At 39.1% G+C, this 24387-nt stretch overlaps 2 protein-coding genes and 2 long non-coding RNA genes across 6 annotated transcripts in view; 1 reads left to right on the forward strand and 3 right to left on the reverse strand.

The window, feature by feature from the left end:
• Nucleotides 1-998, reverse strand: part of LOC107838327 (uncharacterized) — a 9092-nt gene extending 8094 nt beyond the window's left edge. For both annotated transcript variants that reach the window (XR_001664388.1, XR_001664389.1), the window contains exon 1: nucleotides 911-998. This is a non-coding gene — a long non-coding RNA (uncharacterized LOC107838327). The remainder of the gene's footprint in view (nucleotides 1-910) is intronic.
• The window catches only part of slc30a7 (solute carrier family 30 member 7), a 10711-nt gene extending 4152 nt beyond the window's left edge, over nucleotides 1-6559 (forward strand). For both annotated transcript variants that reach the window (XM_007569439.2, XM_016680397.1), the window contains 4 exons: nucleotides 943-1078; nucleotides 4329-4419; nucleotides 4529-4678; nucleotides 6097-6559. In XM_007569439.2, coding sequence (XP_007569501.1) covers nucleotides 943-1078; nucleotides 4329-4419; nucleotides 4529-4678; nucleotides 6097-6144 — 425 coding nt within the window. In that variant the 3' untranslated portion in view covers nucleotides 6145-6559. The remainder of the gene's footprint in view (nucleotides 1-942; nucleotides 1079-4328; nucleotides 4420-4528; nucleotides 4679-6096) is intronic.
• A 424-nt stretch (nucleotides 6560-6983) lies between these two features.
• On the reverse strand, nucleotides 6984-14577 carry dph5 (diphthamide biosynthesis 5). The gene is made up of 7 exons (XM_007569441.2): nucleotides 14315-14577; nucleotides 12696-12820; nucleotides 12206-12314; nucleotides 10337-10457; nucleotides 8364-8403; nucleotides 8061-8167; nucleotides 6984-7379 (listed from the first exon to the last, which is right to left on the reverse strand). The coding sequence occupies exons 1-7, from the start codon at nucleotides 14447-14449 to the stop codon at nucleotides 7147-7149; spliced, it is 870 nt and encodes a 289-aa protein (XP_007569503.1). The 5' UTR covers nucleotides 14450-14577; the 3' UTR covers nucleotides 6984-7146.
• Nucleotides 14578-15810: 1233 nt separating this feature from the next.
• On the reverse strand, nucleotides 15811-17956 carry LOC103150016 (uncharacterized). The gene is made up of 2 exons (XR_477528.2): nucleotides 17429-17956; nucleotides 15811-16309 (listed from the first exon to the last, which is right to left on the reverse strand). It is a non-coding gene; the product is annotated as an uncharacterized LOC103150016 (long non-coding RNA).
• Between the last annotated feature and the right edge of the window lie 6431 nt (nucleotides 17957-24387).

A 24387-nucleotide genomic window follows, 5' to 3' on the forward strand; every position in this document is an offset into this window, starting at 1 on the left:
TGTCCCAACTTTTTTGGGATTTGTAGACACTGTGAAATTTTGAATCAACATATTTTTCCCTTAAAATGTTACATTTACTCAGATTAAACTTTTGATCTGCCATCTATCTTCTATTACGAATAAAATATTGACATTTGCCATCTCCACATCATTGCATTCAGTTTTTATTCACAATTTGTTTGGTGTGCCAACTGTTTTGGAATCCGGTTTGTTTAACTGGCCGACCCCCTGCTGTAGGAATGACTGGAGGAAACATCCAGAGAATCCTCCGTTTTTGAGGATTTTCTTTGTCGTTTCATCTGGAAACGTCGTTTGGTTTTCAGTCTGTAGAGAAATCCGCGATCAGAACCAGAGACGGTGTCCTGGGACATAAAGCGGTTTCACTCTGCTTGCAAGCAGACCAAAGTTTGAGAAAAAACCTTCATGTATCTAAGAGGCTATTTGATTTCAAATTGCTTGATTTTGCCACCAGGGGGCGCTGTCACACCACATTGATGTAGTTGCTGCCTTCACAGCTGGCTGGAACTGCAGCAGTTCATGTTTGACCTGGATTTATTTTAAAGTATCTTCTTGACAAGCAGAACAAAGATGGTTTGTTGGTTTAAACTGAGAAGCTGCTCAGATTTCCTGTTTTTATCGATGAATAGAGCTAAAACTCCCTCTAGAGGAAATCTGGGTGGGATATATTTGTTGAATGCAAAATGTATTTATATATTTATCGCACGATTTTGGTCTAATTACTGCTTTAAATATGTTGTTCCTTCAAAAATGTGGTCTTTTTTAGAGTCTCTATTCTCCAGGTAATGATTAATCGATTACTAAAGTAGTTGACATTTTATCAATTAATCACAATTAATCTGATTATTTCAGCCCTCGTTATAATAATGGTTATTTAAATTGAGTGTAAAACCTGCGTTTGAGTGGATGATGGTTTGTTTGCAGGCGTCCTCCTCCACATCATCGCCGACACTCTGGGCAGCATCGGCGTCATCATCTCCGCCCTCCTGATGCAGAAGTACGACCTGATGATCGCCGACCCCATCTGCTCCATGCTGATCGCCCTCCTCATCGGCGTCAGGTGAGCTTCCCGGAAGCCCCTCCTCTTCCTGCAGCTGAGCTGACAGGTGGGCGGAGCCTCAGCAGGGAACCAATCAGCTCTCTGAGCTGCCAGAGTCTGGTTGTGATCAGGTGAAGGGGAACAATGGAGTGAGGTCACTTCCTGTTCAGAGGGGAAGCTGCTGCTTCGGTTTGTTTTAAACGTTGAGCTGAAATTCCTGAAGCCTCAGAGGGAACCTGAGGAACCGCAGGCCGGCCCTCGGGGCTCCTTCACTCTGGACTGTGGACTTCCAGATGTTGATCATCTGAAAGCTGGAGAATGAAAACATGATTTCTGAAGCTCCAGTTTCTACAGCAGAGTTTCCCAACCCTGGTCCTCAAGGCTCACTGCATGTTTTAGGTATTTCCTTCCTTCAGCCCAGCTGATTTCAATCGATGACTGATTGTTGAAATGCAATCAGTCGAATCAGGCACATTAAATCAGGGAAACCTAAAACATGTAGGACAGTGAGCCTGGAGGACCAGGGTTGGGAAACGGGTTAAACATCCACATTTATAAAGTTTCACTCAGAAGCTTTTAGCTGAAGAAAAGATTCACAAAACAGTGTTTCTGTCCATCCATCATTAGTCCGGTTCGCTGATCCGTCCCCCGATTATTCTGTCCAGTTGTTCTTCCTTCTGTTCAGTTTTTCCATATTTTCACCTGATCTCTCTGAGTAAATCTAAAATTCATTGTAAACTTTTGCATTTATCCCTGAACAATGACTCAAAAATGAATGGAATCGTTTTTCTATCTCATATAAACGCTGATTTTTGTGGTCAGTTAAATAATCTGTGGATCTTCTAGTTTTAACCTCTAATGACTCCAATGATCAATAAACAACCTGAAACTTCTGCCTGTTAAAACCAAATGTTAAAAACTGTTGACCTTAAACTCCCCAAAGATCCAGTTTATTGATCACCTGCTGGTTGTAAAATGATCGATAGATTCTCTTTATTGGCCACCAGAGCTTCGCAAACCAAGACAAGATATTGATCAAATTAATCTCTGAAGACAGATAATTAATAAATCTATAAAATACCTGAGCAGCACAAACATCAAAACAACTCAGGTTTCCTCAGCAGTTTGAATTTTAACTCCATCCAAACTTTAAATGCGTTTTAACCGAAAGGTTCCCAAACGTTTCCCAGCAGCCTTACTTCTGATGAAACCCAGACATGACACTAACAATATGTAAACATGAACTTTTTCCTCAGTTTTATTCAGTAATTATTTCATTCATTTAGCATAAATGCTGCCTTACCGTCTGATTTTAACCACGAGTTCTTAAGGGTTTTTGCATCTTTATTTTTTTGACAGAAATGTTTCATGCTAGTTTGATGAGCCAGTCAGAAAGAACAACATGTCCAATAAGTTATTGTTGCTTTTATTTTATAATACTGATTGAAAAACAGAGTTGACTTCATAATAAAAAATTATAATTTTATTCGTTTTAGCGCCATCTGGTGGCTCCCTTCTTAAAAGTACTGCTATAAGCAAATCATCCATCCCATAAACTCAACAGCTGACTGATTTCAAACATAACTGGATCTAATACAGAGGACCTATTATGCAAATAGGTACAAACTGTGTTTGTATGTAAGTTTGGGATTTTACTGCTTCTAAAAACAAAGTGATTTAAAAAAGTACATTTTTTGGCAATAAGTTAAAGTTTTTTTTGTATCTGGAAAATGAGCCGTTTTTAAAACCTCCCGATTGAGTCACATTCATACAGTACTACAGCATCTGCTGTATGCACTGTACAATGGCTGCTGGAAAACACGTTTTATTGTTGACCATCCAGAAACCACTTGCTGCATTCGTCCTGGTTGTGCAGGAGGCTCCACTTCTGCTTTTCACCAATGTACAGTTGAATAATTGCACAACTATTTTCATGTGCAAGTATAAACGTTGAGTTGGGGGGGCGTGGCCAGCAGCTCGTTTAGACTTAAGAGACAAGACGCCTTAAACGGCTCATCCTCAAAGCAGAACTGGGTAGACGTGTTTTGTATAGGCCACAGATTTACAGAATAGAATAGAATTTATGGCTCCATAATATCATAATGTGTCACTTTTAAAGCAAAGGCGGCTCAGAAAGCCAGGATATTGAAGCTCTGCCTCCAGTTGATCTCAGACTAAGATGATGTGAGCAGGACTTAAACCACATAAAGGGTTTCACTTTAAAAAACGTTCTGGAGGATCCCTAAAAACAACCAAAGCTCTGCCTCTGAAGGCGACGAAAAGAAGAAGCCCAAACGGGTTTGCAGGAAACATTGAACCGCCTCAACATTGTAGCTTCTACAGAACTTCGGCAAAGATGAAGGAGCAAACTTTGTTTGTTCTGCTGCAGGTTGGATGTGTTTTAAAACAGCAGCAGAAGAGTTTACAGCCTGTATCTTCAGTCTAATCTCTGCAGATGAAAACACATGCTGATGGGTTTCCTCTCAAGTTTCAGCTCTGTAGACTCATTCCTCAGACCTGAAAGCATGAAAATCAATCCAAGCCCTGATGGCGGCTATGGAGGCTGGTTTCCACTAATGTAAAGAACGCTCAGCCCGCGGTTAATGGCCGTCCTGGAGCCATGCTCCGTCTCCTGACCAGCGGTCGGGTTTCTCCGAAGCTTCGGCGATAAATCGAGCCGCCGTGATGCAGTCTGACGGCTGGAAGCGAACGGAGCCGCATATTTCAGGACTCGGCACAGCGGAGCTGTGGTCAGCCCGGAGGCCTTCACCCGACCGCAGAGATCAGGTTTCCGCAGCTGGAAAGTCGGAGTCACCGCGGTGCTAAACGCCTGCAGATGTGGAGAAAGTTGGACCGAACTCCAGCTGAAAGTCTGGAGGTTCTGTTTCGATCCTTTTTGTGATGTGATCTGACCTCTGACCTCTGACTAGTCAGAACGGGAATCATCAATTCTTCAAATCGTTGATCCTAACGATTCTGTTTATCGGTTCCAATAACGTGAAACCATATTTGCGTGATGACGTATTTTATAAGCTCCGCATTTTGATTTAGAAAATATCCACGATGGCGTCGCAGAAGCAGCGTCTTCTGCCAAGACCGCTGCCGCACATTTCGCTCTTTTAGCATCGCGGGAAATGACTGGAGAGGATGTTTCAAACATGGTGCCATTTTTTAATTTGAGTTTATTTCCTAACTCAGAGAATTGATAAGTGATATTGATAATGGAATTGGTAAATCCTTATCGATTCCCATCCTGACCTCTGACCCTCAGTGTTGTGCCGCTGCTGAAGGAGTCCATCGGTATCCTGATGCAGAGAACGCCGCCGTCGCTCGACAACGCCCTGCCAGAATGCTACCAGAGGGTTCGTACCTGGCGATAAGCCCCGCCCACTCAAACCCACCTGTTCAGTTCTTATTCCAGCTATAGATCCGGATTACGGACGTGTCTAATTCCTGGTTTTACGCGTTCAGGTGCAGCAGCTGCAGGGAGTCTACAACCTACAGGAGCCTCACTTCTGGACGCTGTGCACCGACGTTTACATCGGGACGTTAAAGCTGCTGGTGGCGCCGGACGCAGACACCCGCTGGATCCTCAGCCAGACGCACAACATCTTCACTCAGGTATCTGAACACGAGTCCAGCACCTGGAGAGGCTGGAGTTCAGCCCGGAGGAACCAGGAGAAACCGGTTCAGTTCACTCGGATCCGTTTAATCTGAACAAGTTCACTTAAATTTACACATTTTAACAGACATTAATAAAGTAACCTCTGCATGTAGTTTATTAAGCCCTTCATGCTAAACTCTAAGTACGCTGCATTATGTGCGTCCTCTCTGTTAGCTCGGTTAGCTAGCTGCCTCCTCTGCAGCTCAAACTGAAAGAATAAAAGCTTCTGGACAAGGGAAGCTAATTAGCTGCACACCTGTTTAATTGAAGATGAAGGGGTGTATGAATGCTCCAAATGTTGGTTTTCACATCTGCCTCTAAAGATATTAGAAGTAGTTTGATACCATCTAGTGGTTGGAGTGTGAACTACATGTGAATCATAGAAGCAGAAGTTTGTGAATTTAGCAAATAAACTCGGTAAATAATCTCAACCCTGAGCTAGATTATGTGATAAAACATATTTAAGTTCACTAATATCTTCTACATATAATATATTAAAATAGGCATGTGACCAACATTTCTAAAGTTGTTTCTAGTTTTGGGTTTGAAGCTTTTTAGCGACACTCAGCATCTAAGGAACGTAAATGAGTAATTATTAGTGTCAAGAATAATATATAAAAATTTAAAACTGGTAAATTTTGTGGATGTATTTTGATAGTTACTTCAGATTACAGCATATGTAATGATTGAATTAACCACACAAGTGCATACCATACTAGAATATTATTTTACTGTGATCAGGTGATAAAAACTACAGTAAGGAGAACTTTGAAACACAGCAGGATGAAAACCAGTGGTTGTTAAAAAATACACGTTGAAATTAAATTTGTAACTGAAAAACTGAGCTTTGAGCTCATTGGACTCTGAGCAAAGGACTTCAGCATTTTTCTGTAGCTGAAACACAATGATAAAAAAAGCAATGGTTGCTCAAAAACAAATTTTGACAGTTTTGTTTTTACATTGGCTTGAATAATAATCAACCTGCTGGGATTGAAAAGTCTTTCATTCATAAAACGGTTCAAACCTCCATTTGTTATAATTTCTGTATTTTAAAATATTAGCTGGTTCTTTGTTATTTGTACCCATGTTCAGAGCCATTGTGACCAGATCTCTGGTTTACTCTTAAGCTAATCTCTGTGGCAAAGTGAGGTTTCATCTGTTGCAGGTAGGGTATTTGCTACTTTTAGCCTCTAGGCAGAACCCCGCTCGCCGTCTGTAAGCCAGCTGCTTTACTTTTCAAAATGTAACCTTCAAGATTTGATTTCTAAAATGAGCAACTAGCCTGTATTAAGCTGGCATTAAAAGAACTTTGAACATGAACGATTCCGTTCAGACTGAACGTGGAACCAGTTCCTAACGTTGGTTTCCTCTGCAGGTCGGCGTCAGACAGCTGTACGTTCAGATCGACACGGCCGCCATGTAGAAGCTCCGCCTCCTCCCATCCTGGGACCAATCAGTCATCTGCTGCAGGGTGACCTTTGACCCCTCTGCAGAAGGGAGGGGCGGGGGGACACAAAGAACTGATGAACTCAAACGCCCCACCCACGTTGCTGGTTTTATAAATAATTAACTGGGTTTGGTGGGCGACTTGTCCGCCTTGCTCCTCCTGCCCTTCTCTTTGTTTGTAGCAAAGGATTCTGGGTAAGTGCCTTCATCAGAGACAATCTGAGCCCCTCCCACTTATTGGTGGCATCACAGCTGGTGTCTGCTGATTGGCTCCGTGTCGTGTCACCGGGTTTTTTCCGTTTTTTTTACTGTGCCAAACCATGTGACCAAATCATGTGACCTGTTAGTGGGATTTTTTTAAACTGTAATAAATCAATTTCTCTGCTCAGTTATTGATTTTAATCTTTATTGACGTTTACAAAATGACCACAGGTGCATCAAAGTTTGTTTACCAACATTGCAAAAACTAAATCTTACCAAGTACTTTTGTCCAGGTTCTAGTGCAACCTGGGGCTGAAACGATTAATCGCGATTAATCGTTTACTAAAATAAGTTGGTTGCAGCCCTAGTGCAAACATCTTAACTGAAAAAAGACAAAATTAACTTAAAATAAATGTAAGAAAAGTAAGTACTTCCTTAATATTGATGGAAAAAGTTTTACTGATTATTTAAATAATAGCAAAACATTTTACATGAGTAAAATCTGCCAGTGGAACCAGAACTTTTTATCAATATTTAGGAATTATTTACTTGTTTTAAATTAGTTTGTAGTTTTGTCTTATTTCAAGTTTACTAAGATATTTATACAATAAACTAGACAAAAATAGTTGGTAAGATTTTGTGTTTTTGCAGTGAAGCTGTTTTGATTGAATGGATTTTCTTTCATTTCACTGATGATCGAGTTCGTTGCTCCTGTGAGGACGGATTCTGGTCCGACCTCATCCAGGTGAAAGTTCCCGGCCCAGCGGGTCGGCCGGCGTCAGGATGTGTAGGTGGAGCTGTCGATCATGCGCAGGTGCTGCAGCGCGTCTGGTGCTGCGTTCAGGCGCAGCATGTCCACCTCCAGCGGGTGGAGCCGGGCGGTGACCACCAGCGAATGGAGCGGCCCGCCCAGGTCGCATGACGCCAGCTGGCGGAGCGTCGCCGCCCGGACCGCCTGGTCGTCGGCACCGAGCCGGGCCAGGCCGACGCACACCGTGTCCTCCGTCACTCCTGGACCGGGACGGGAAAGTAAGGAAAACATCAGAGTAGATCCGTCAGAAACAGGCATGTGACAGACGGTTTTTCTCAACATTTTGATTAAGAATGAAACTGTATTCATTGTTAAAATAAACCTCTAAATAAAACTGAGGTTCAGTTTTTCTTCAGGGCTGAAACGATTAATCGTGATTAATCGATTATTCAAATAAGTAACGTTTAGTAATCAATCATTAACCCAACTATACAGACTCAAAAAAGACATCTGTTAAAACAGCAACTTACTGAGAGCAGTAATCAGGCCACAAATATAAACATTTTGCATGTAAATAAAAAAAAGTTATAAACTTTATAAAATCTGCAGTTTTAGCTTCACTTGGTTCAAAATCTGGGAAAAAATCTTTGCTACAAATTAAGCGTTCGCTGAAGACTTGCTGTTACTACATTTTAGGCAATAACATGTTTTTCTTTTTATTTATTTGCATCTTTTATGTTTTTAATGTTGTTAAAAAAGGCTTAAGTGATAAATCTGTGCAATGCCAACTTTTATATCCGATTAATCGTCTGAACAGTCGATTAATCGATAATTAAAATAATTGTTAAACACAAAATGAGTACATTATGGCTGAATCATTGCTCTGGAGGATCAATCAATAGATGATTGATCGGTTTTTGATCAGATCATGTTGGACTCACCCAGCTCCTCCTCTTCCTCGCTCCTCCTCCTCTCGATGATCTGAATCAGCTGATCTGCAGCCTGACTGACGGTCATGAAGCGCGGCGGCTCGTAGATCTTCTTGCCCCTGAAATCAATAATCAAAGTGTTGCTTTCAAACCAGAGAACAGGTCCAGTCCTGGTCCGGTCCGGTCCTGGTTCTGGTCCGGTCCTGGTTCGGTCCGGTCCAGTCTTGGTTTGGTCCGGTCCAGTCCTGGTTCGGTCCGGTCCAGTCCTGGTTCTGGTCCGGTCCAGTCCTGGTTCTGGTCCGGTCCAGTCCTTACCTCATCATGTTCTCGATGCTCTGCTCTTTCATTTTAATATCTGATAAACAGAACAAGAAACATTTAGATGAAACTTTAACTTCCATTGTGTTTTTACTGCTGGAGTCAAAACAGCTGAAAACATCTGTCGTTACGTTGGTATTTAATAAATTATCTAATTGCTTGCAGATTAATTTTAAAACATTTTTCTCAAAACTTTTTTCCAGTCAGATCATCGTCAGTCATAAAATGTTTGGTAAATAATGCGAAGAACTTGGAAAATAATGTCTAAAATAATTATTAATCATCCATAATTACAGGGTTTTTTTTAGAACAAATTCATGTTGAAGAAAATATAGAAATTATGTTTACTAAACAGTAAATTGTTTCTGAAAATCGGTGTGGATAATGCCAGACTTTAGCCTTTAGCTAACCTCATCTTAAGCTAGCTTATCTAACCCAACTTTAGCTTAGCATATATTCAATTAGTTTACCTACTCTTACCTTAGCTAACGTTATACAAACTGGTAGCTTATTACACTAAAACAGGTTAGTCAAATTAGAGGTTATGTTAATTTAACTTACCTAAACTTACCTAAACATTGATAACATTAACTTAGTTAGCTTATTAGCATCATTAGCATCATCAATTTCATCATTCAAATTCAATACAAAAATACTATCTTGATCCAGAGATGTTGTTGTAGCTCCTTTAATTAAAGAGTCATTGTAGACAGTGATCACAGTGGACTGGAAAAATGTCCTGCAGCTGTTTGTATTACAGCAAGCCTCTGACCGAAGACACTCTGTTTTTCTATGACAGTCTCATGAATAAATAAACTTGTTTTGGCTAACTTTAGCTTAGCATAAATCCAGGTTAGCTTAGTTTATCCATTTAGCTGGACAAACTTTTAGCATGCACAAACTGACCTTAGCAAACCTTATCTTAGGTTAGCTAACGTAATCATATTGCATATAAGCTAGGCTAATGTGAGCTAAGTTAGCTAAAGTAACTTTATTTTATGTTAATCCAGAGGTGGGTAGAGCAGCCAAAGATTGTACTAAACTAACAGTGACATTACTTTAACATATTTCAGTTGCTCAAGTTCTGAGTAACTGATCAAAGTATCAATCGTTTAATATTTAAAAATTACATCATCAGACTGATCAAAATATAAAAGTATAAAATGGGAATTTTAGTGTTTTTTATTCATATGAATAACGTAACGACAAAGTAGCAAAATCAGGCAAAAGAAAATTTTATCCAAATAAATGTTCAAATTTATGAAACTTTAACAAAAACTGCAGGTGTGTGTCTGGTGAATTTCTGCGTAAAACATGTTTGTTCTTAATTCAGTGAAGTTGCTCACATGGGTAGAGAGTCCAGAAATGTTCCTCAATAGTACAACATAGTAGAAATACCCTAAAAGTACATTTTTCCAAAAAGTTACTCCAGTAACTATTTTCTACCAGGTCTGCTCTATTTTAGTTATTTAAATCACCTTAAATTAGCTAAATTTGGAGAACTCTCAAATCTCTTTATTAGAAGCAACTCTCCCTGCCAGGAAGGAAAATGCACAGAAATAAAAATTGGTTGAAGACTTTTGCACAGTATGTATCTCCTGATGTAACCATATAATGGATTAGACGTCCATTAACCCCCTGCAATAAAACAACCGGCTTTCTGTGGAGATGATGGATGAGCGTCTTCACTCTTTATTGGCTTATTCTTTTATTTCCTCTAATGAATATTAACAGCAGAGAGACACCAGCAGGCCCTTCACCTCCATGCAGACTGTTGGTTTAGGGGCCTCAGGGGCCCCAAGTGACGGATGGCGACACCTGGGGGGTTAGGAGTCGCTCTCCGCTCAAATAGGGGATTATTTTTGGTATGGTTCATTAACTTTTAGCTTTCTAATCTAATTTTATTTAATCTAATTTGTGTCTGCGTGTGCGTGCGTGCGTGTGTGTGTGTGGGTGTGTGTGTCTCTCACCCAGCAGGCAGAGTGTGTGCAGTCCAGCTGCTCTGTTTTTACAGATTTTGTCGTAGAAACTTTCGGGTTTCCACGTTTCCGTCCAGAACACCACCGACACCGTCTCCCCGAAGTTATACAGCTGGAAAAACCCAGAAAGGTCAGAGGTCAGCTGCTATCGTTCTCTTACTACCTATCATTATAGCATAGTTTTATGTCATTTATTTTTATTTAATTTATTGTTTGTCTGGTTCATTTAGTTTTCATCGGTTTTTAGTGTTTGCTGGTTTTTATCAGTTAAGTAGCATTTAGTTTTTACTAGTTTTAATTTTTTCATACTTTGGTTCATTTTTAGATTCAGATTTTAAACTATTTGATTATGTGTACATCGATTGGGTAATGAATTCTCAACAATTGTGTAAAAACAAACATTTCAATGATTGAAACTGAGTGTTGTGTTTTGGTTCCTGGAGCGGAGCGCCGTGGTTTGACTTGAACCGTGGAAGAAAAATCAATTTCACATCAGTTTGAAAGGCCAATAAATAGATGAATAAACACAAAAATGAAGGAGATTATATCTATCATTTAAATATGTTGTTAGTTTTATAATTGTCCAGAACCTGGAGGGGTTTCCCCCCTCCGACAGCAGGGGCTGACTGAAGTGCCTCATTAGCATATCCTGTCCCTCATTAGCATATTAACTATCCCAGCGGAGACGCTGTGTCAGCGTTAAATCTGGGAGAGTGTGTGTTGGTGTGTGTGCTGTGACAGCTGGGTCCTGCTCTCTGATTGGTCTCTTTGACAGCTCAGTTATTGATGAGGTCACATTAATTTGATGCTTTCAGTGGCGAAACGCTAACACAGTTTAATGAGTTTCATCAGGAGCAGATGGGATGTTTTGGCCCCGGAGGAGGAAACGTCCAGCCAGCAGCTCCTGGTGCCAAACGCAAACGTTCCTGAAATCTGATTGTTTTCATGTTCTTGTTACTAATCAGTGAGGCTTCTGTTAGAACGGCTTACGACCCCACAGCGACCCGAAGAACGATGATGTCACACAGCAGCTCTGTTTGAGGAAGTAACGATGGCCGCCGCCGTTTATGGATCAATTTAAAGTTTATTCAGCAAAGGAGCCGACAGCATCGCAACAAAATCCTAACGAGGAGAAGGAAGCCGATAAAAAGAAAAACCAGCCAACAGCAGCAACGCTGGTGATGCAAGTTATTGATTAGTGACTTAATCTGAAGTTGATTGGTCTCATCGATCGACTAATTATTAATTGATAAGCTGTGTTTTCTCCTGTTTTTGAAAGCTGACCATCTTTCCACATGCAGGCCTAAATCTTTCATAATATGCTGACTTAAAAAAAAACATTAAGCTAGAAAAATTTAGCTGGAATAAAACTCATTTCTAGAAATTTCTGAAGTTCAAGTCAAAAATTTTAACTTTTGAAACTTTTTTTCTAGAAAATGTCTGAAATTAAGCCCAAATTCGTTTTTTTATAACAAATGTTTTTGTTTTTGTAGAAAATTTGAGATTATGCTCAAATGTTTAAGTTTTTTTCAAGCGAATTTTCGACTCAGAAATTTCCGTATTTTTTTTTTAACAAATGTTTGACTTTTTGTAGAAAACTCCTGAAATTAAGCCCAAAATTTGAGGGTTTTTTTTTTAGCAAAAAATCCCTCTTTTTTAATTACACTATATGTAGATTAAAATTACAAAACATAAATTGTGTAATTTCAAGTAAAGCACCTTGAACCGCCACCTGTGAAAGGATTGAAAAAGTCGTATTTGTTGGAACTTATCCTGAAACAAACCCTCATTTCTGTCTGATCGTGGGTTTTTTCCCAGAGTATTGACTTGCAGGCTGGTTGGTGGGAGGAGTAAAGTCACCTGCAGGCCGCAGCAGCCCACTGCGTTCATGATGGAGGCATTATGGATGACCCTGTACGGTATCCCAGCATTCACCGCTCTGAGGACGAGGTCGCTGTGAGTCGTGGCTCTGCAGGAGAAAACAAGATTTAGAAATTCAGCTCAGCTCACAAAAAGGGACAAGTTCTGAAAGGTCAGAAGCATAAAATGTTTAGTTTTTCTCCTGAAAAGCCCAGAGGAGCAGAATTACAGAGTGATGCTCAGATGCTGAGGTCACACACCGGAGGAATCCCTTCAAAAGAAACATCAGAAACTTTTCATGTAATTTCTCAAACCAAACGGGGTTTCTGAGCCAAACTGCTCTGCTCTGTTATTAACTCTGAGGAATCTGGTGGTTTTTGGGAGAAAAGCTCAGAAACGACGGGCCGGAGCAGCTGTGACATCAACCCTGCGGTTCTGCCGCGGCTCGGCGTGCTGACGCAGCAGACCTCGGGTCGGTGACGCCGCTCACCCGAACGGGTCGCCCACCACCAGGAAGGCCACGTCGGTCACATCTGCGTCCTTCAGGATCTCGTCGGCTCCCTGCTCGACCAGATCCCGGTCCGCCAGGATCAGCTGCTTCCCATAATACTCCTCCTGGGGGGAAACACACAGATGGGGCGTTTACTGGTGTCTGGTCATCTGATGCTCCTGAACACATGGAGAATGTGTTTAAGTAAAACAAATACTGATAAATTACTAAAACAACACTAATCTAAGACACAGTAAAAGCAATTAAGTCAGCCACAAGTTGTAAAGAAGATATTGTTGTTAATGCTGCTGACAAAAAGCTGCTAAGGTATTCAGACCCAGCTAAAGCAGCAAAAATGTGGTAATGTGAGGCTAAACGTATTTGCATATAAAGCAGATCTTCTAGTCTTGCTACTAAGTTAATTAGTGGTACTAAAGTAACTGCTAATAATGCAATCTGCTAAAGCTACCATTGTGTTTAGAACCCAGCTAAAGCAGCAAAAACATTGGTAATACAAGGCTAAAACACAAAACAAATCTTCTGCTCTTACTGCCAATAATGCTAACTGTTAAAGAAACAATATTAAAGCCAAATGTTAGCTGCTAACATATCATAAAGAAGCTAAAACACTACAAACGCAATTCTGAAGTAGCTAAATGCTAAGACAAGTACTATCAAAGAAAGCAACCCAAATTACAAACACAACTAGCTTTTTACTGAAGTAACTGTTAACAATGCTAGCTGCCAAAGAAACTTCTAAAATAACTAATTGCTAAAGCTGTTGGCTGCTAATTTATTACCAAAACAATACTAACCTCAATTCTGAAGTAGCTAAATCCTAAAGTAAGTATCAACAAAACAAATTGCTAAATCTATTAGCTGCTAACCTATCACCTAGGAGGTAAAAAAATACTAAACTCAGTACTGATGTAGCTAAATGCTAAAGTAAGGACCAACAAAACAAGAAACGTGCTAAAATTATTAACACAGCTGGCTTTCTGCTTAAGTAACTCTAACAATGCTAGCTGCTAAAAAAACTACAAAACAATAAAACAGAAATAAAAAACACAAACAACTGAAACATAAATGAAAGGGTTTCTATAAACAAAAATCCCCTTAATAAATATTAATAATCAATGTGAAAGGCTTAGTCATATGTGTGTCATAACAAACTGCAAAGGACTCAGTAAAGGTTTACCTTCCAGCAGAAAACCTACCCAAAGCACACAGCCAGAGATATGTTGTTAGAAAGGCTTAGTCAAAGTCAGGATCTAAATTCAATTGATCATTTGAGCAAGGATATCAACAGTTTTGTTCACCACAGACTCTCTCCCTCCAAGAGAAAGGAGCTAAAATCGCAGTTTATCTAAAATTTGAAAGGGGAGACACTTGTAGCTGTAACTGTTAAATATAAATGTCCGCCACACTTTTAAGATATTTATATAAAACAAAAATATTAGAAAAGCATTCATTATTTACTTTATATTTCACGACACTAAACCTACTCAAAAATCTTTCCCATCTTTCTGGTTGCAACATGAATAGGTTTGCACGGATCTGTATTATTTTCACTGTATTCCCGTCCTTCTGGGTTCTGGTCGGTTTCAGTCCGGACTCACCAGCGCCTCTTTCCCCACAGTCAGGATGGAGGTGTAGGCCTCCAGGTAGACCCGGGAGCAGCTCTTCACCGCCCGCAGACCCTTCACCGTGATGTCGGTGGCGTCTCCGAGTCCCAAGCCGATCAGGTACAGCATCCCGCCGGCCTCGATTCGGAAACTTTTCACCACACGAATCCACAATAGCTAGATATTCACGTCCTGACACATTCACGTGTAATCTCACCGAACTAGCCCTCAATACGGCATGCTGTTAAATGTTTACAGTCACGACAGCTACAGTCGCAATACGGCCTAACTGGCTCACACTGCGCCGAACTCCATTAGCAAAACCGAGTATTTAAAAATATTATTCCCTGACTGCTGAATTTAGAGCGAATAAAAATAGTTTTGACAAGTTTGTTAGAACTATATCTTATCTTTAGATCGGCTGACAAAAATAGAGAAATTGTTTAGCATGTCATCTTTTTAAACATTGTTAGTGCATTAAATCTGAATGGTTTTCAATAGAAAATCTGTCAGTCATGAATTTATAATAAAATGTATGAGAGCCGATCTAAAGACTTCATGGTGGAAGCTGCAATTGTAATATATTGTCCAATTAACATATTTTTTACTGTGGTTAACTATACTTTTAACTACAGTCAAGTTAAAATGTTGACATTTAATTATTATCCATCAATACACAAAAAATCTAAATGTAAGTCCAAAATATGATAAATCAGAAATATAAACTTAGATATTAAGAAATATACATTCCAGTGTATAAAATGGATTTTCAACTTATTCACTAATACTGTGATTATTTTAACAGGTATGTGGAGAAAGTTGTTGGTTTTTTGAAAGGGAACTTTTTCTTGAGAAAACTCACCTTACCTGAAGGGTGGCTAAAGTGTGGCCCGGGGGCCATTTTCTGCCCTCTGGAGGATTTTATTTGGCCCCCAAACTCAATGGAACCATAGGATGGAGATGAAAACTTTTTAGAGCAAGACTTTTTTAGATTCCCATTTATTATCAATGTTTCTGCATTAGCTTTAAGAAACATCTGCCTACTTTTACTCAAGCACGAAACTTTCAGCATTTTTTAATATTTATTTGAGTTAATACATTTTTGTATGTAAAACACCAATATCTCCACAAGCTTTATGCTTTGGTCCATGTGATTATTTAAATATTAAATAATTTAAGTTTTGATAAGTTACTATACGTAGTAGAAATTTTACCAAATACTTTCTCACTCTTACTTGAGTGTTTCTTTGATGGCTACTTTTTATTTTTACTTGAGTAAAACTATGTTGAAGTAATGCTTCTCTTACAATTTTTGGGAACTCTACAATCACCTCTGATGGTTGTTTATTTATTTGCTTATTTATATTTTTACCAAAAACATGAAGATAAATGTAACAAAAACGAACAATTTTCTTTACTATTTTCAGTTTTAAGTCACTTAAACAAAAGAAATTGTTAAAAATAATTACATTAATTTGTTCTGCTGTATCTGCAATTGAAATGAATGTTTATTGAGTTTAAATGAATGATTTATGAACTTTTTTTTACTCATCCTCCTGTTTCAGGTCACATGGGTATAAATGTAATGAACTCTCTCTCCTGCTGCTCTTGGTCATCCCTTCGTCTCCATGGCGACGGTTGTCGGCAGCACGGCGTGTGAAAGTGGTTCTGAATGAGTCGGTGGGAAAAGCTGCCTCTCTCTCTCGGTCGCCCCTTGTTGCGGTAAACAAGCCTCCGGACCACGTGACTCCGCCCCCGTCCCGCCGCCCCGTCTAACTGGGAACCAGTGAATGACCGGGATGGTGGAGGAGGATTGCGGCCTTTTGTTGCAGACTTTCAGGGTTTGTTTGGCTCCAGTCATCCAGAGAATTGACGCTCCGGTTCTGTTAACTGTTTCTCTCTTCAGTTCTGGGTCCCGTTGTGGGATTGGATCCATTCTGGGTCTCAGATGAACCGGATCAGTTCAGAATCATTCAAAACCATCAATATCTGTGTTTAAAAAAAACAAAAAAAAAACATTTTCTAAATAACAATCATAAGAAATCCATGAAAGTCTGGATTTAAGAGGTCAAAAATGGAATCTTTTCCTGTCTGCTGAAACATTATAAAGATATGATGTGTAGGAAAACCCAAAAGAACAACAGCAACAAAAATCCATATATTTAACGGTGATAAACTGTAAAATTGTGACAGGACAAATCAGTAAACTATAAAACAATTCAAAAGTGTTCATTTACTGTGAAGTTGCAGTAATTTGTACATTTTACATTTGTACATTAATTTTATAGGTTGTTTTGTTTGTTTTGGGAAAAACAGATTTTGAAGAAGTGAAAACATTTTCTTTTACAGTAAAACTTAGTGAAATAATGTTTTACAATGTAAAACATTCACTTTTACATTGTAAAATATAAAAAAACACATTTTTATTTTAGTTTGTGGATTTTAATCATAAAATCAAAATCATTTTCACTTATCGTTTTACGGTGGCATTCTGGAAAACAGCTACCAGTGTTTAGTTGTTTAGTTGGTTGTTGTTGTTTTTTTACAGTGAATATTCTAAATTTTTCCCTGAATATTTCCATAACTAACTAAAACGTTTGCACATCAAGTTTAAGCCTCTTTTATAATCTTATTTCTGATAAATTAAGTAAATCCAAACTCTGTGATTTATTATTTAGCTCTTATTGGTTTAATTGATTATCTCCTCTCATTTGTTGGCCTTCCCCCGACCTCCTGGGGTCACTTCGCTGCGGGAGCAGCTGAGGCCCTTTGGCCTCTTCAACCTTTTCTGGTCAAAAGAAGCTAAAGTTCATCTTTCACATGATGCTGTTCGATATTTGGGCTTCTTCCAGGAAGAATTGGACCAAACAAAGGGGCAGTTCTACAGCCTGGACCGAATGTCAGTAAATCTGGCCATCATTCCCGGTCCAGACTCCACATCCAAACAGACTTCTCTACAAAATGCTCCACAAAAAGCTCCTTGCTATTATTTTTGCTTCTTTTATTAGCTTCGTCGTCCTGTTGTGATTTTCTGACAATACTGTCGGCTCCCATTGCTGAATAAACTTCAAAATTAATCCGTAAACAGCGGCGGCCATTATTACTTACGTAAACAGAGCGTGAAGGTGTGACGTCAGCGTCTTTCTTCTGCGCATGCGGGTTTCTTCGGGGACGTAAACAGAATGCTCGTAGTAGCACGTACGGTCGCGTAAAACTAAAATAAAAATAATAAAAATCAGATTTTAGCAACAAAAAAAAAGTGCTTTAGCATCAATGCCTGAACGTGGCCTGGTAGAAACTGGTTGAGGAAAACTCTGCAAACAGCATTGAACTGATGGAGGTTCAAAGTTGAAACTCTGACACTCCTGCCTGGTGAGTGTCATAGAGGTGATGTGAGGTCTGGCCTCAGACAGAAACAGGATTAAAACTGATAACCAGGATTAAACCTGTTTACTGTTTGGGTTTAGATCTGACCTCAGATCAGCTGCAGCAGAGACCAAATGTCTGATGAACCTCAAGTTCAGCTTCTGTTGGTACAAACTGTCCTAAAGTTTTATGGGTTTTTGTTTGCAACCTGCGGCTCCTGGGACACAAGTGGATCCCTGGAGTTTCCACAATGGCCCAGCTAATACTTTAAATACAACTGTAATAATGCATGCAAGTTTTAATTGTTTTTTATTCGATTGGTAAAACATTGATACTAAAGGTTATTTACATCTAGTTTTTGTCCTAAATTTGAAAATTTGCTTTTTTAGCATAATTTTCCACAAATATAAACCATCCTACAGAACAAAATGTATGTATCCCCCTTTATTCAAAAGTTTAAAGTTTATTTTTATCTGAAAATGTAAAAAATAAAATAAAATGACATTTCTTTAATTATAGATATATTTTAGTAAATACAGTGAAAAAAGTAACATTTGCATCTTTTCATGTAACATTTGCAGCTTCCAATGAAGCTTATTTAGCCAAAATGACTTTCTAAAGGTTGCAAACTTACAGTTTAACTGTTGGTATGAAAACAAATAAAATAAACAAAATCTCATATTTATATCAGATTTTTATTCCTTATCCGACTATCTGAGCCTTAAATGTGTCATTGTTTCTGTTTCAGCTTAATTTAAGCTGTTATAAACCATTTGCTCCTGAATTTCAACACTCTACAAACAGATTGTTGAAGGGAAACATCCTGTTATTTTGAACAAACAGATGATTGTTGCTGGTCCAGTGGATCCCCAGTTTGGCTGCAGATCTATGAGAAAATCTTCAAAGTGATTAAAAACAAAAATCCTCAAAGAAACGTTGGAAGGGATTTGCATATTTCCACTTTAGAGAGCAGAATAAACTGTAATCTCTGATTTGAGATTATCAACAGCTCATAGAAACACGACAACACAGGACACAACTGAAGCCAAACAACATTTGGTTCATGGTTTCTGCAGGTTTCATACAATTATCTCAGCTTGGAGGAATCAGGGATGAAGCATCATGGATGGATGATATCTAAAGTAGCATAGTTATGGTAAATAGAGTAATTATGACAAACAAATCCAGTTTAAATCAAACTGAAATCCGTCTAAACACATGAAGCCAATTAGACGTAGTAATTGGACTCTGAACTTCCCGGCTTCGTCGGGGGTTTTCGGCAGGCCTGTGACGCGTCTCTCTGAGGTCACTGTGGAGGTTGAGCCTTCTGCAACCCCCCGGGTTTAATGTGACAGGATGTGGACGCTTGTTTTATCTCCCAGGGCGTTCCTGCAGCTTTAATTACGACCCTGAGGCCGACGGCTCGCTCCGCGACACGTTTGGTGCTCAACGGCGTCGCTCGCCATCAGAGGGGATTTCACACAGAGGCTGTTCACGGATCAGCTGTTCCTGCTGACAGAAATAGAAGCGCAGCTACGTGGACAGAACCACGTCAGAGGAGCAAAGCCAAAGATGATGACAGGACTCTGCTTTTTTAGTGGAGGACACCTAAAGCCACAGAAACTTTCACAGAATAAAAAACTAAATTTATCTTTGAAATTACACGTAATCTTCAGTTGGACTGAGGGTCTTGCAGTAAAACTTTCTCTGAAGATTTTGGAAATGTATATAATCAAAAGGTGTTTTACAGCAGATCTTTAACCAGGGTAAAACAAAACCTTACATAGACCAAAATCAAAAATGGAAATTCCTTAGTTTTTTTTCTACTAAATTTCTTAGTTAATTTCTAAGTTTTTTAGCAAATGTTTGAAATTGGTCTCAAAGTTTCAGAATTTTTCTACAGAAATGTGCTCCTCCTTGTTTTTCTTCCTACTATGGCCGTAATGCTCAGTCGCAGCGTCAAGACCTTCTAGCAGTCCTGAAGCAAAAAGACTGAAGTGGAACGAAGTGATGCGGGAAAGTGAGACTACTAAGACTACATGTGGCTCCACAAGTTGGTTAGTTCAGTGTTTCTGAAATGAACTTCATTTTACAACCTAATGAAGGTTTGTTCACTTTGAAATGATTGAATTTAGTTTGAATCTTCTAGGAAAATGTGTTGTTTTTGCTTTTCTGGGGTGAATTCATGTTGTAACAAATGATAAAGCCACTCCAGGTAACTGGGTTAGATCCTCTTTTTTTTTTTTAGCTTTGCTGTTTCTCAAGCTGGAAATTTTAACTGGATCACTTCCTGGAAGCTGAATCTTTATGCAACAAGTTACCAAACTGTGTGAGGAGGAAGGACGGGATGAATCAGAGAGGAGTGGAGAGGATGAGGAGGCCCAGCGCTCTTTGTAGCTCCCACAGAACCATCTCCAATTACAGGACAAAGGCAACTCTTTCAGCCCCGCAGCTCAAACCCTGCAGCTTTGCATGTCTAATGAGCGCTGGGCTGAATGCTAAAAGGACCCCGGGGTGCTGCAGAGGCCTCGCCCCCCCACAGCCTACACACCACCCGGTAACCCTCTGGACCGGGACGACCAGATTGGGCGTCTTGTTTCAGAACGCAGCGGTCCTGATCTGTCCCACAGCCGTGTCGAAGCACAAATGAAGCCAGGACAGGAACTAACAGTGCTGCTGATAGAAAGCCTGAAAGTTAAAAACAGATTTAACTCAGTGGAAAGAATCAATGAGCTTTGGTGCTTCTTCTATTTAAGTAGGGCTGCACCGATTGCAGGTTTCTGGACGATAGCAGATTACACTTTAAAAATCCTGACCGTCTGATTCCAGCATTTCTTTGTCTGAAATGTTGCTAAATATCGCAAGAAAGTTGCTGAGTTGGCAACAGTAAGACGTGAAGACATGACTAGGCCTGTCGCAATAAGCAATAAACCAATTAATGGCATGATAAATTCAAACCAGCTCAATAATTTTGATTTTCATAATTTAGCAGGATTTTTTTCTCTCTTTACCAAAAACTGGACGTCAAAAGTCTTCAGTCTGGTGCTTCTGTCTCTTCAGTATAAAATATATATATATAATTTATTCATATCGAATATGAATTAAAATCAATTTAACTTCTTAATTTAATTCCTTAAAATTGGGCCTCTGTCTCTTTAAAAGCTCCTGATCCTTCTGAAGCTCCGCCTCCAGGAAGTCATCCCAACATGGCTCCTCCTTTAATAACGTTTTTACTGAGCTCAGCACATGCGCAGTTCCACCAGGCGTTTGCTAATTGCTGCTGGCTAGTCTGAAGGAGCTGAGCCTCGAAGGCGGGGATAAGTTCATCCAGGCGTTTTGAACAGCTGAATGGTTGCCATGGAGATTAGAGGATTTTTTTTTAAACATGCATGAAAGAATCAGAGCAACACTCCAAGTTAGAACATGACGTAAAGCTCAAAAAGTCAATTTTACATAATATTGCCCCTATAAATACAGAGTTAATGGTTTTTGTTGCTGCTTAAATCAAATTAAACGTCGGTCAGAAGGACTAATTGGTTGGAGAAGGTGCTTTTGCAGCCTGTTTTGCTCCAGGTAAACCATATTAATATTTGGCTCCGTGTTTTATAGTCCATTGCATTTCGGTTCCAGATGAGGATCATCTTTAACGACACCTGAAGCTAGAAACCTGCTGCATTCTTATTATGGCTCATTTTTAAATGCCTACATTGTAAATGTATCTCAAATACCATTAAATCTGAAAATCCAGGATAGATTATAATTTATAATCCATTTCTCCATCAGGCTATAATGCTTAATGTCTTAACCTGTGCAGAGCTGCTGTGATGGCTGAGATGGAGGAAGATGATCATTAAAATGTATATTTGTATTGATCTCAACCTTTTATTCCCACCCAACCTCCTGCTCTCAATGTTTAAAGTCAATCACACAAGCAGGATGTGGCTCACAGTAACAGGCCGGCAGGAGATCTATCACAGACTGAAGGGGAAACGTAAGTGAGTCAGTGAGTGAAGGAGACTAATTTCAGTGCTGTATTTTAAACTGTACACTAATAACCAAACTAAATCTTCAGATTACTGCCATCAACTACACATGTTTATATATTTAAATAAGAAATTATATGAATTTATAGTATCTCTTCAACAATTGTTCAAAGATTTACAAAAGTGGCAGCAGAACTGTGGATTTTTGTGAACTGAACAAAGATTAACAGCTTAACATTTTGTCAGATTGTGTCTTGTGGGTTTCAGGTGCTTTGTTGCTAAAACAAATGAAACACAGATTATTGAAGAATTAATTCATTAAAATTCAAAATCCTGCAAAGGTATACTGAGTTAAATCAAAACTGAAAGAATAAAGTTGGAAATTGGAAAAAAAATTAAGGCAAAAACTTAATATTATCCGGCAATAATTACAGCTGAGAGTCTAAAGGGGACCTACTGAGCAAATTTCACTTTTTGAATGTTTTTATTCTTCCATTTGGGTTTCAACTGCTGCTAATAACAGCACAAACGTTTGGAAACACACACACACACACACACACACACACACACACACACACACACACACACACACACACGCACACAAAACAGAGCCATTTAAAAGAAAAGTTTATATCCTTTGGTGTCTGGAAGATGAGCCATTTCAAAAACTTCCTGATTGTTAAGTCACAATCGACAGATGCTGCACTACCTAGCAACCCCACTTGAGTCCAGTCCCATTTCCTAGCAACCCAAGCTGAGCTCCAGGACGTTTGGTCAGCTGGTTTTACCTCTTTATGCCTGAACAATGGTTGAAATGTGACAAAACTGTGCTACCACTTAGTGCATTCTTGTTGCTTGTGCAGGAGGCTCCACTTATGCTTTCCAAAGATGTACGGTTGTATAAATGCACATCTGTTTGCAGCCATCTTTATGTGCGTGTGTAAAGGTTGAGTTGGGGGGCGTGGCCAGCAGCTTATTTGGATTTAATGTGACAAAATGCCCTAAAATATCTAATTCTGAAAGGAGAAATGAGCAGTCTGAAATCTCATTATCAAAGAATGATTTTATGCAAAAATGAAGTAATGGACATGTTTTGTAAGATCTATCCTAACCTGTTCAAGGAAGCATAATAGGTCACCTTTAAAGAAAAACTAAAATCTAGCAGCTGGAAATCCAGAAGATGTAAAGACAACAAAGGAAATCACTTTCAGAATAATAAGTATTTTATTTTCTTCCACTGTAAGGAAGCTCCTGTAGGTAGATATTATATTATTAGGACACCTCAGGTAATTGAAAAGGGTCTAAATGTGACATATGTTCTACAAGTCAACTGACAAAACAGGGACAATAACCACAATCAATGAGAAAAAAATATAATGCAAAGTTTTTAGATGCTAATAAACAATTTAATTGAATCATGTGAGAGTTCAGCCTTTGCAGTACAAATATTTAACATAATGAAAGTACTGGACAGCAGTCGAAAGTCAGTTGGTGTCCCTTTGGTTGGGAAATGGTTCATGGGTTTTTGTGTTTTGGTTGTAACTAAATTTATCTATTTTAGCTTTTTGACTCTTTCAGCCTTCCATACATGGTTGACAGCATTGTTTTTGTGAATCCTATTTTTTCATTGCTTCTGTTCTTTGAGTAGTTGTTTCTCCAGTGAGGACACTGATGAGTATCTCCGTAGGTCCCTCCAGCTGCAGTGCATTGTCTTCGTATCTGAACTGGAACGACTCCCCCGCCAGGCAGCATGAGCAGAATGAAATATGTAAAGATCTTGGATCTTTAACTTTGGTTTGGCAAAAACCCATTTTTCCAGCACCCCTTCTTTGTTCCAGTCTGTAACTGTTCAAAGCTCCAAAATACTTGTAGTCCTCTACTTCAGGCAGAAACTAACCTCTAATATGAAAGACAAAACCTGGAAGGCAAAACCCCCGAACCATAATAGCTGTAAATCAGCAAAGTTAATGTAGGAGTACCTAAGTGATTGATAACAGACCCGCTGTTAATTGTCTTTGTTATGAACTTTTAAAATATGTTTTTGTTGAGTTTTTACATCTTGCAGCTTCTCAACTGCAAACAAAACAAAGTTATCTTACTAAATAAAAAAAACTGATTAAATTTACATTTTTTCTTCTTATTCTTCCCCCCTAACTTTCACTGTGTTACAAATCAATCATTTAACTTTAAAGAAATAAAACTGTTCCTAGATATTCTGCTGCGTGTAAATAATCCTTTTAGATTTCTGTTTTTCTGCCTAGAAACGTTAAATAAAGAAGAGGCATAATTTTATCCATGGTTTGTTGCTTCAGTTTATCTGATTCTACAGTAGGACAGATTCAGCAGCACAACACTGGTGTGCAGAAACTCGTTGTCACGGTTATCTGTTGAGTTTGTAAACAGATCCAATCAGCCGGTCACATCATTGCTCCTATGTTTACTGTGACCACCAAAGACATGGAAACACCATGCAGATGCACCACAGACTTTAAATGTTACTGCAGTTTTTAACGTCTCCTGAGACAAATTCATGATTCATACAAAAACAACAGCAAAGACCCACTTTCTTCAACCAAAATGTTCATATTCTTAGTGAATTTGCATGTAGCATGGTTTCTGAGATGTTTCTTTTTGGCATTGGAAATGATTCACCCTGTGAAATACAGAATATTTACAATACCTGCAGCAAGTAATCGTTTTATAGTTGTTTATATATAT

Source organism: Poecilia formosa, unplaced genomic scaffold (genome assembly GCF_000485575.1).
Source record: "Poecilia formosa unplaced genomic scaffold, Poecilia_formosa-5.1.2 Scaffold240, whole genome shotgun sequence".
Taxonomy (NCBI): Eukaryota; Metazoa; Chordata; class Actinopteri; order Cyprinodontiformes; family Poeciliidae; genus Poecilia; species Poecilia formosa.